The sequence below is a fragment of the Macaca nemestrina genome, chromosome 2, assembly GCF_043159975.1.
Source record: "Macaca nemestrina isolate mMacNem1 chromosome 2, mMacNem.hap1, whole genome shotgun sequence".
Taxonomy (NCBI): Eukaryota; Metazoa; Chordata; class Mammalia; order Primates; family Cercopithecidae; genus Macaca; species Macaca nemestrina.
In genome coordinates, this window is record NC_092126.1 from 85055695 (window position 1) to 85068339 (window position 12645).

The window sequence follows — 12645 nt, forward strand, 5'->3', positions numbered from 1 at the left end:
CCTGCTGCCCTGATGCGCAGAGCTGCACAGTCCTGGGGCAGGCACAGCTGTATGGCAGGCCTGGCAACATGGTGATTTTTGTGACATCATTAGTTCCTAAATACTGTGGGTTGTAAGTGTCTGTGGCCATGCCTGGACACCAAGTCAGCATCATGAGGCTCCCCTTCCGTTTGACTTCTGCAAGTCCTATATTTGTAGGCCCCAAGGGTCCCTGGCTCCAAGCATTTGTCCTAGAGTGTTACACATGATTCCTGCAAGGGGCGGGGGGGGCAATAAAGTAGCAATATAATATGTCATGTTGACATTTCTTAGATGCCTACTGCATTCCAAGCCCCGTCCTATGAGGTTGCTACATGTTATCCCACTTCATCTTAATCCGTAATCCCATAATCACACGAGTCTGTTATCTTCATGTGGGGGCGGGGTATGTTTCTCATCTGCAGAAGGTTGTCACCTTCAAGGGACAGGTATTACAAAGATGTTGAATTAATTTTCAGTTATTTGGGGTTCTTAATCGTATCTGGGGCTTTTGGATCTCATATTTTAGTTTTAAAACCCTATCAGTTTCATCAGTTTATAGTTAATAACATAGGTTTACAAGTGTAATAACTCAAAAATTTATTTCATTTAGTTGTATAAAATATGATTGGCTTATTCCCCATGCAACCATTTAGTTAAAAAAATTGAGACATTACATTTCATTTTAAAGCTCGTCTTTGTTACTTTCTTTGAACCTGAAAATCCTTAATCTGTTACTCTAAAAAAATCTTCACTGAGATATGACTGGCCTCACCACACTGGTCTGTGTGAATTTGCTGGCTTTTAAGGACATTATAGTCACAGCCAAGATAGACAAGCTATGAAGTATGTGTGCTTTCACACTTACATATTTATATAACTAGAAGAGTATTTGCAAAGTTTTAATATTTGGATCACTTCAAAAACTATTAGAACATATTAGAAAAACTATTCACGTGTTGGGGGTGGCTCATGCCTGTAATCCCAGCACTTTGGGAGGCCGAGGCGGGCAGATCACAAGATCGAGAGATAGAGACCATCCTGGCTAACACAGTGAAACCCCGTCTCTACTAAAAATACAAAAAAACTAGCCGGGCGTGGTGGCGGGCACCTGTAGTCCCAGCTACTCGGGAGGCTGAGGCAGGAGAATGGCATGAACCCAGGAGGCGGAGCTTGCAGTGAGGGAAGATCGCCCCACTGCACTCCAGCCCAGGCGACAAGAGTGAGACGACTCCTCAAAAAAAAGAAAAAAGAAAAACTATTCACGTGCATAAAATATACTAGAAACTCTATATTTTCTATCAATAGACTCTATTTTTTACTGCACCTATACCAAACTCTCTCTTGCCCCCATGGTCTGTGTGTGCATCTGAATGCTTACTGTTCACATTTACTTGTTTCTCTTTTCAAACACTGTGGTATCAGAACGTCTACTCTTTGAGTATTTGAGGGTTCTAATTAGAGAACATTCACTGAGCATCTACTTTGTTCAAGCCATTGTGCTGGTTGCTGTGGAGATATGGAAATAATAGAACACTGTCTCACTCAATATATTTATCTTAAATGTAAAAAAGATAATGTTAACATTGTGTTGGCAAGGCTTGTGAAAGAGGGAAGCTGTTCCTATTAAAATAACAAGAATAGCTAAAAGAAAAACATTTACAAATTAAAAGCTAACTTTTGATTAGGCTTTTGTTAAGAAAGTTCCCTTCAGTTAGCTATTCATATTATTTTACTATGTTTTTTGCCTAATGGTACAAGAAAAGTAGGATTCCTTTATTTTTAAAATACATTTTCAGATATCTTCCACTCTACAAAGTTAAAGTTGGGAAGTTTCGTTAAAATTAATATATGAAGTCTTTGTTCAAGAGTCTCTAAATTGGGTTTCTGGGAAATTAAATATACGTTTGGGCTCACTTTTTTTTTTTTTTTAATCTTACCAGGGTTTGTCTTGAACTCCTAACCTCAAATGATCCTCCCATTGAGCCCACTTTTTAAAAGAGAATGTAGCCATACAAATTCTGGAAACTGTAGAAATAATTAAAATAGATATAAATGTACATTTATATTCACTTTCCAGAAGTCTCTAAAACATTTGTGGGGATAGGTTATTAAGTGGTTTTGTACAGCGACGTCATTGTTTGATGGCAGAAATTAGAGGCCACATCACAAAAACACTGTCCAAGTGTTTAGCAGAAACTGAGCAGGGAGCTGCTTTCGATAACATCATAAAAGATAGTGTTTTCCTTTATGAAGCAGCAGGAGCCATGGTAGGATGATTTAGAAGGTCTTTCATGGAAATACCAGGGAGTTAGCTGCGAGATATGGAAAGACAAAGTCAGAGGCCATGAAACCTGGACACAATGTCACACTGTAGTCATTAGAAGAGGAGTAAAGTGGAGGACAATAATGGAACAGGCAGAGCTGGGGCAATTTCAGTGGTGAGGGTCGGTGTTTGAGTTAGAAGTGGGATCTCATCTGGGATCCACAACTCCCCTTATTTGCTAAAAGACTTTAAGAAATTAACAGCCTCTCTGAGCCTTAGTTTCTTCATCTCTAAAATGAAAGTAATGATATTTACCTGACAGCGTAATTAAGAAGATTAAATTCAATAAAGCAGACTTACCCTCCAGCATATTCCTTTTACAAAGCATATTCCACATCCGTTTTCTCGATTGATCCTCAATCTCCTTTGGAGTAATATTACTATTAGGTACTGGTTCTAGCTCTGTGTTAAAGATGAGAAAACTAAGGCACAAAGCTGTTACTTGCATGAGATCACAGACCTAGTAAGTAGCAGAGCAAGGACTTAGAGTGAAATCCTGATTCCAGTTTCTGTGCTTGAGAAATGTCTGCTTAATGCTTCCTAGTGCCAAGTCACACCAGCCAGACCCAGCTCCCAGGATTGCACAGAGAAAAAGAACTCTTAATGACTACGTTATTTGACCCTTTGATAATCAGGGTAAACAAATATTTCAAGAGGTGTCACCTGCAAAAGAATCAATGAAAGAAGTATATCAGAAAACTTTGCTCAGATGTCAGCTTTTCTCCAACTTGATAAACATCCCAACATTAACTTATCACCACCATAGAGTCTCAGAATAAATTGTATACCTGTGACTTTGAAGATAGGGAAACCAAAGCCCAGATGGCAAATGTGGAAGGACTTGCTTTATCAACCTGGTATAGTCCCAGAGGTTGCAAATTACCCCCTTCATAAACAGTTTCCAAGAAAAGCATTCTATACTTAAGAAATTAAATATAAATTAAGAAAATAAAGAACATTCACAACTAAAAGCTCTGTTTAAAGAAAAAAAAATGGCTATTGTTTTCCTGAGACCCCCCACATGTTGGGAAGTAACTTACAGAGAGGCAGTTTCCTTGTGGTGTAGTCTGAACTCTTGAATAGCTGGCTGTGTATGGATTGGGGCAGTCACCATAACGATGGGCTCATCTTCAAACATTCATTTAGATTCATCATTGGAACTGTGAGCAGTGAGAAAGGAATTGTCTCTCAGGACTGCGAGGGGTTTGCTTACAGCTCTTCTTAGTTGCTGCAGCCTAGGCTATTTGTAACTCAAAACAGCTATGGCACATGCCACAATTTTAAGAAACAAGATAACTCACCAGGAGGAATGTGCTTAAAATCTTATAAAAAGATAAATCTGGAAAAGTATAAGTAGTAAGCAGAATTGGTTGTCTGGAGTTTAGTCACTAAGCAAACATATAATAATAAGATGCTTGAAGTAAAGTTTGAAAATGAGGGAGGAATCTCTTTAAAAGGGTAACTACCAGGTGAACATTGGAAGCCTGGCCTCTATTCCAAATCGTAAGATCCTTTTGCTGTCTTTCAATCTGGACCCAACACTAAATTCATGTCCAGTGCACTTGTATTCACTAATGGAATGTCCTGTTTCTTGGTGGAAGTTTACACAGTGGGCTTTAGAAACATGTAGTAGAGACGTTTATAGATTCCCACTAACTAAATAGCTGGCAAGTTTTTCAGGCAAAGTTGAATTTGTTGGAAATTCATTTCTAGGGTATTTGTATTAATAGGCAGAATTATTTGGATTGAATTCATCAATAAAAAGACATTAAGTAACTGGATGAAATTTTTCTTTTTCTTTCTTTTTTTTTTTTTTTTTTTTTTTTGAGACAGAGTGTCACTCTGTCTCCCAGGCTAGAGTGCAGTAGCACAATCTCGGCTCACTGCAACTTCCACCTCCCAGGTCCAAGTGATTCTCCTGCCTCAGGCTCCTGAGTATCTGAGATTAAGTAATCTGGGATTACAGGCATATGCCATCCCACACGGCTAATTTTTATATTTTTAATAGAGATGAGGTTTCATCATGTTGGTCAGACTGGTCTTGAACTCCTGACTTCAGGTGATCCACCCACCTCGGCCTCCCAAAGTGCTGGGATTACAGGCATGAGCCACCGTGCCCAGCCATGAATTTTTTTTTTTAAGACCCAACAGTATGCTACCTACAAGGGTCACCTCACTTTTAAGGACACACATAGACTGAAAGTGAAAGGTTGGAAAAAGATTACTCCATGCAAATAGAAACCAGAAGAAAGCAGGGATAGCTAAATTTATATGAGACAAAATAGACTTTAAGTCAAAAACTATAAAAAGGACATTATATAATGATAAGAGCATCAATTCCTCAAGAGGATATAATAGTTATAAATATGTATGCACCCAACATTGAAGCACCTAAATACATAAAATATTGAAGAATCTGAAGGGAGGGATAAATTGCAATATAATAATAGTAGGAGACTTTCATAAACATTGGACTTGAACAAATTAATAAACATTGGACTTGAACAATACTGTAGACCAAATGGGCCTAATTGACGTTTCATCCAACAGCAACTGTATACACATCCTTCTCAATCATACATGGAACATTCTCCAGGATAGATCAAATGTTAGGGCACAACACAAGCCTCAGCAAATTTTAGAAGCCTGAAATTATATCAAGTGTCTTTTCAGACCACAGTGTTAAGAAACTAGAAATCAATACCAGAAGGAATTTTGGAAAATTCACAAATACATGGAAATAAAAAACATGCTTCTGAACAACAAATGGGTCAATGAAGAAATTAAATGGAAGTTTAAAAATCTTTTGAGGCAAATGGAAATACAACATATTAAAATGTGTGGGATATGGCTGGGCGCGGTGGCTCACGCCTGTAATCCCAACACTTTGGGAGGCCAAGGCTGGTGGATCACAAGGTCAAGAGATCAAGACCATCCTGGCTAACACGGTGAAACCTCGTCTCTACTAAAAATACAAAAAATTAGCCGGGCGTGGTGACGGGCGCCAGTAGTCCCAGCTACTCGGGAGACTGAGGCAGGAGAATGGCGTGAACCCGGGAGGTGGAGCTTGCAGTGAGCCAAGATTGTGCCACTGCACTCCAGCCTGGGCGACAGAGCAAGACTCTGTCTCAAAAAAAAAAAAAAAAAAAAGTATGGGATACAGCAAAAGCAGTTCTAAAAGCAAAGTTTAAACACCTACATCAAAAAGGAAGAGAGATCCCAACCTAACATTATACCTCACGGAACTGCGGGGAGGGAGAAACTAAGTCCAAAGTTAGCAGAAGGAAAGAAATAAGATGGAAACAGAAATAAACGAAGGAGACTAGAAAAACAGTACGAAGATCAACCAAACTAAGAGTTGTTTTCTTTGAAAAGAGAAAATCAACAAATCTTTAGCTAAGCCAAGAAGACACAAAATCAGATACCACAGAAATACACAGGAACATTTGAGACTATTAGGAATAAATATATGCCAACAAATTGGATAACCTAGAAGAAATGTATAAATTTCTAGATGTATACAACTTACCAACACTGAAGAAATAGAAAATCTAATAGACCAATGGGTGAGGAGATGAAGTCAGTAAGTTTTCCATCAAAGAAAACCCTAGGACCTGATGGCTTCATGGCTGAACTCTACCAAATATTTAAATAACTAATACCAGTCCTTCTCAGATTCTTTCAAAAAAGTAAATGAGGAGGAAATACTTCCAGACTCTTTTTTGCAAGGCCAGCATTATCCTCATACCAAAGGCAGGCAAGGACATTACAAAAAATAATAAATTACAGGCCAATATCCTTTATGAACATAGATGTAAAAATCCCCAATATAATACTAGCAAACCCAATTCAACAAATTCAACAACACATTAAAGGATCATCCACCATGATCAAGTAGGATTTATCCCTGGGATGCAAGGATGATTCAGTGTACCCAAATCGACAAATGTGATACATCATTAACAGAATGAAAGCCAAAAACCATATAATTATCTCATTAGATGCAAAGAAAGTGTTTGACAAAATTGACAAGTTTATTAAAATAGTTTGTTGCTGAGTTATTTTTCAGTTCTAAATATCAATGATAATAATAGCTAACTCCTACTGTGCACTAACTTCATACCAGGTGTGTTTTAAGCACCTCACAGGTATTAACTCAGTGCTACTCAGATAGAGTTCTGTTAATTTTATTTTCTTTTTTAATTAGCCAAGTCTCTTATTGATTTGGTTTTGTTTCAGCTATTTTTTCTATCCATTGACTCTAATATAAGCCATAAATTTTTATGCAATTTTAATCTGATTATCATTTCCTCTTAAGTTTTTTGAGGATTGGTTTCATTTTGCTAGAAGAACCTTGTGAGACCTTCTTCCTCTATCCCCGTTCAGAGACTTTTGTTAGTTTCAGTCAACCAAAATGTGATAATGTCTAAGTAAACTGGTCATTTTCAAGTTTCTATAATAGTAAGCCTCTTGATGATTAGTGTTAACAAATAGGAAGAAAACATCCCAGATTCTTAATAGAAGAAATCAGATTTGTCATACAGAGATGGAAACTCAAGACAGACCACCACATTATTTAAATGTTAGTTTGTGATAAAGTGGGCTACATCCAAAAAAATTCCTCAGGAAAACAATTAGGCATGCCAGAAAACTGGGAGAAAATATTCTCAACACATCTATCTGTCTAAGGACTTATATCCAGATCACATAGCAAGGCCCTGCAAATTAATAAAAGTCAAGCAAATTGCAAATTAAAGATAGGCAAAAGACTTGTACATGCCGTTCTCAGAAGAAGGTACATGAACAACCAGTAAGCACGTGAAAAGATGCGCAGCATCTTCAAGCATCACAGAAATGCAGTCGCGGTACCATTCACACCCACTAGGATAGCTAAAACAGAAAAGACTGACGATCGGTGTTGATGAGGATGTGGTGCAGCTCAGACTCTCCTGCTGTTAATGGGAGTGCAAAGGGATACAATCTCTTGGGAAAACTGTTTCTTGTGAAGTTAACTATAGAACTACTCTATGACCCAGCACTTCCTTGTATTTACCCGGAAAAATAAGTTCTCAAAATTTGAACAAAAACATTCATAGCATTCTTATTAATAGCATTTTTATTATACGAAACCTCCAAGCTGGAAATAACCCAAATGTCCGCTGAAAAGAAAATGGAGGAATTGAGGTATAGTCATAAGGAACTACTGCCGAATAGCTCGATAACATGAGTGAATCTCATAGGCGCAAGGGAGTGTGTTCTGCGTGATTCCATTTATGTGAACTCCTAGTACAAGCAAAATTAACTACAGAATTAGAAGTCAGAATAGTGTCTACCTCTTGGGGTGGAGGTGGGATATCTTGAGGGGAGGCGTTTGTAGTGTATCCAGTTGTCAAATAATCATCCTGCTGGAAAATTTCCATTTTGTTTGCTCAGTTTTTAATTGTTTCCATTTTAAAATGTTAACTTTGTTCTTGGGACCAAAAACATAGAGCTATTTGTGTTATGACATCTTTTGATTTATAGTCTAAATCAGGAGTCCCCAACCCCCAGGCCGGATACCAGTACTGGTGAGTGGCCTGTTAGGAACCAGGCCACACAGCAGGAAGTGAGTGGCGAGCAGGAGCATTGCTGCCTGAGCTCCGCCTCCTGTCAGATCAGTAAGGCATTAGATTCCCATAGGAGCATGAACCCTACTGTGAACTGTGTATACAAGGGATCTAGGTTGTGCGTTCTTTATGTGGATCTAACACCTGATGACCTGAGGTGGAACAATTTCATTTCGAAACTACCCCGTCCGTGGAAAAATTGGCCTCCACAAAACCAGTCCCTGGTGCCCAAAAGGTTGGGGACCACCGACCTAAATTATAAAATTTAGCGAGATGCATCTTTACTACTTAAAATGTGAGCTGCATTTCTAGTCAGTGCCTTGTCTCCTTCTGTCAAAGTTTGAGTCACTGGATCTTATATTGTTTCATTCAAAATGTGTTGGGATACCCTTTTTATGGTGTGAATACAGATTGAGAGAAATACATTTTTATATCATTTTTGTTATGAAAGAGTGAAACTGAATGTAAACCAAGAGTGAATGGAGTGAATCTAAACCAAGATTATTCTAGAGACAACAGTGTCGCTATAAATTAATTAACTAGAACTCTTTCTTTTCCTGAAGGTGTACAAGGGAGAAGAAGCCACATTCCAAATCTCAGGCCTCCAGACCAACACAGACTACAGGTTCCGTGTATGTGCATGTCGTCGCTGTTTAGACACCTCTCAGGAGCTAAGTGGAGCCTTCAGCCCCTCTGCGGCTTTTGTATTACAACGAAGTGAGGTCATGCTTACAGGGGACATGGGGAGCTTAGATGATCCCAAAATGAAGAGCATGATGCCTACTGATGAACAGTTTGCAGCCATCATTGTGCTTGGCTTTGCAACTTTGTCCATTTTATTTGCCTTTATATTACAGTACTTCTTAATGAAGTAAACCCAACAAAACTAGAGGTATGAATTAATGCTACACATTTTAATACACACATTTATTCAGATACTCCCCTTTTTAAAGCCCTTTTGTTCTTTGATTTATATACTCTGTTTTACAGATTTAGCTAGAAAAAAATTGTCAGTGTTTTGGTGCACCTTTTTGAAATGCAAAACTAGGAAGAGGTTAAACTGGATTTTTTTTAAAAAAAAAAAAAAAAAGAAAGAAAAAAGAAAAAGAAAAAAAAAAAAGAAGAAAAGCATACCAGATACCAAAAGCTAGCTTTCTTATGTTTTCCTTTAAATTTTCAGATTTACCTTCATTCTGTTTTCACTGATGTCTTTTGCAAGCCTTTGATTTTTTTTTTTTTTTTTTGTTACAGTTTAGTAATTTATATTCACCAGTCACTTCTTATGTCTCGATCATCTATCTCTGTAAACATGAATCACCGTGTGTGTACTTACAGGGCTAGGATTTCAGTGTTGTCAGAGTATTACCACACAGCAACAGCAACATACAGAAGACACGTTCACTCAGATAAGACTGCCCTAAACAACCATTTTGTCACTCAGTTATTTAACTGTGTTTAGCTCATTTAAATCAAAATGTGTACTTTAATCTAAAATGTTTTAATAATCTGTATTTCTTATAATTTTAACACTACGAGCTGCCTGTATAAGAAATCAAGTAAGCAGAATGCACCTATAAATTATGGAGCATTGTAGATTTTACCACATCAATTCATAGCAGTAACTTTAAGAGGGCATTGTGCAATAGTTAGTTGTTTTCTTGTTCAGCTATTTTAAAGGCTGCTTTAACTTGTTTGTTCGTCTTTGTATATAACTACTTCTAATCACTAGAGTTATTATATTCTGTTATGTTTGACCAGAATTATATGACAAGAACTGGCGACAGTTTAGTGCCTCTGCCCATTGTCCATGATTTACACTAATTGTGAGCAGTCTTCTTATGTGTCAGCTCATTATTTTTGAAGCATTTGCCTTTAGGCTGTTCTTTGAGGTATCAATGAAGTGATTGAATTTCAATACCTTAATTCAGTGCACATAATACTAATGTAACCGCAGATGAAAATTGATAAAACCCAAAAGAGAGTCATCTAAATTTGTAGTTCCTATTTCTGTGGGGTTGCCTGGCCATGGTTGGAGAGGGAATGGTGTTTGATGGTAAACACAGGGTGTTTGGGAATCAAAGAGCCTAGATTCTTTCCCTGGATCTGTCACTAACTTGCTGCGTGACCTGAACACGTCACTTTACCTCTCTGTGCCTCAGTTTTCCCATGCATGAAAAATAAAATAAAAATAAAATGGGGATTCTTATGTTTGTAAGTGCTTTGAGATATTTGACCAACAGGTGCTATTGGAGTGCAAAGTGTTACTCTTATGTGTTTATTTTGAGTCATGAGATAATCAATTTTAACCCAAAGTCATTGGATTATTTATATGAAGTCCATAATGTTCGAGTACCTCAGGGACATTTAAGAGTTGGAGGTGCAAATATATTCCAAAAGGGTGCAACAGACACAGTGTATCCCCCTGCTTCTGTTTTTGTATATTTTTGCTACTTGGTTTTTCTTGATCATAGCTATTTTGTGCTTGGTCTTTGTTGTCTAAGATGCAGTATCCTGTACTAGCTTATAATATTCCCATACCAAAGTCATGGGGAAACCAACATTATTTTGTTTTTGGTTTATTTATACTATATTCTGCATACAGTACTTTAAATGCCAATTACAGTGCAATCTTTATTTATTGTAAAAAATTTTTAAATGTACTTATGTACTAATTTTCCCTTGTAGCATGTTATATTTTTGTGTTTTATACTTTTGTAATTTTAGGTCAGTCTTGTTCCTTGGCAACATCTGTAGTATTATTAATCTTCTGACATTTTCTTGTGTTTTTAAAAAAATAAGAGCATCTAGTGCATTAAATGCCAAAAAAAAAAAAAGAAATCCATTATCAGTGATTGAAACGTTTACATGTACCCCAAAACCATAATCATCTCTTGGAAGAAAATGCTGAGATCAATGAATTATTCTGTGTGCCTATATTGATGTAGTGAGTACTAGAGAGTTCTGTGTTTTTTATTATTGACTATAATAAGTAGTTTAATTAGCTTTGCAAACTGATGGCATCGAGGTAAATATATTTCTGCCAAAGTTCTGGCCTTCCAAAACTCACCCCCCTGTTTAAACATGTGCTGTGACCCACTGTGACACAGCATGTGCATTTTCTAAAAAATTCCACGCAGGTGTTTCGGGGAGAGGTATTTTTTAAGCAATGCAAATTCAACTGAGTACAAAGCCCCCTCTCGGGGGGTTGGGGAAGTCTCTTTTTTGAAACACTTCAGAACTGCTGCTATAAAGAAATTCTCTGAATTGGTTGAATTTTTTTTAAGTAAATAGTACTTTAGGCCAAAATCTATATGAATATTTGATCTTCTTGAGATTTTCATACTATCATTTAACCACCAGGAAGCTGAAGTGTGTGAAATACAAAGCTGACAGCACTTTATTTTATTGCTCTCCATTATTTGGTATTCATTATATTCCTTCAGTCAGAAAATTATTACTCTCTATGGCACTGTTTTCTATCACAAATATGTATATGTGATATTGATATATAACTATATATATTGCCATTACACACGAACAATAAAATAAAGTGTTCTATTAACCTGATCTCTTTGCCCTTTTGCTATGTGAGGAGTGAATGAGTGGCCTTCTGATGCTCTGACTCTTCTCTGTATGTCAAACTCATCCCTGGCACAAGAAATTCCAGTCATGTGAAGCAAACTGCCCTTTGTCCTCAAAGAAATTGTTGAAAAAGAACACTTTTTAAAGAGACTTTCTGCATATTCTCTGCCTTGTTCTTATCAACTTTAAATGTTGGCATTTTCTAACCTTGTTTTGTTGGCTACAGTAATTCAGTATTCATGTCAAAAATTGAGAAGTGCCCTAATTGAATGTGTTTGAATGTTATCCTTGCACAATTCTTTAAATTGAAAGATAAAATGTTTTACCTCACTGTTGGACATACATTCCAAGCTTTTCAACTCTAGGAGAAAGAGAAAATCATGTTTTCCTGTATTGTAAATTTTAGACTATTTCATATACATTGTATTAAAACTGCCATATCAATTTTAATGTATAGATTTTGCAAATACTATGCTATATGTAATACCTAACTGTATCTGTAGTGTATATGTAATATATTTATGCCCAATAAATGTTTTAATTCTTTCTGACTTAAGTAGGGTTTTTCTGCCATGACTAGGATTGCTTTTGTTGTTGTTGTTTCTTTTCTTTTTTTGGTTTTGAGACGGAGTCTTGTTCTGTCACCAGGCTGGAGTGCAGTGGCACGATCTCAGCTCACTGCAACCTCCGTCTCCCAGGTTCAAGTGATTCCCCTGCCTCAGCCTCCCAAGTAGCTGGGGACTACAGGCACTCGCCACCACACCCAGCTAATTTTTAAAAAATTTTTAAAATTTTAGTAGAGATGGGGTTTCACCATGTTGGCCAAGATGGTCTCGATCTCCTGACCTCATGATCTCTGCTCACCCCGGCCTTCCAAAGTGCTGGGATTACAGGTGTGAGCCACTGCACCCGGCCTTATTCTTGCTTTTTAAATACTTAAAGCATATTCAGAGAAGTTGAAAATTCATGTGTTTTTGGAGGCCAGGCAGGTGGCCTTCCACAGAGGCAGCAGCTCAGCTCTTGCTGACCAAGGCCTTGCAGGACTGTGAGCCACAATCACCTATGTCCATGTTTCAAAAGAAGCTAAAAATCCAGATTTCCTTCACGGGCCAA

The 12645-nt window shown here is 37.4% G+C and overlaps 1 protein-coding gene across 6 annotated transcripts in view; it reads left to right on the forward strand.

Moving 5' to 3' along the window:
* LOC105465664 (fibronectin type III domain containing 3B) overlaps positions 1–12083 on the forward strand; it is a 364084-nt gene extending 352001 nt beyond the window's left edge. For all 6 annotated transcript variants that reach the window (XM_011714222.3, XM_011714227.3, XM_011714244.3 and 3 more), the window contains one exon: positions 8514–12083. In XM_011714222.3, coding sequence (XP_011712524.2) covers positions 8514–8825 — 312 coding nt within the window. In that variant the 3' untranslated portion in view covers positions 8826–12083. The remainder of the gene's footprint in view (positions 1–8513) is intronic.
* The last annotated feature ends 562 nt before the right edge of the window (positions 12084–12645 follow it).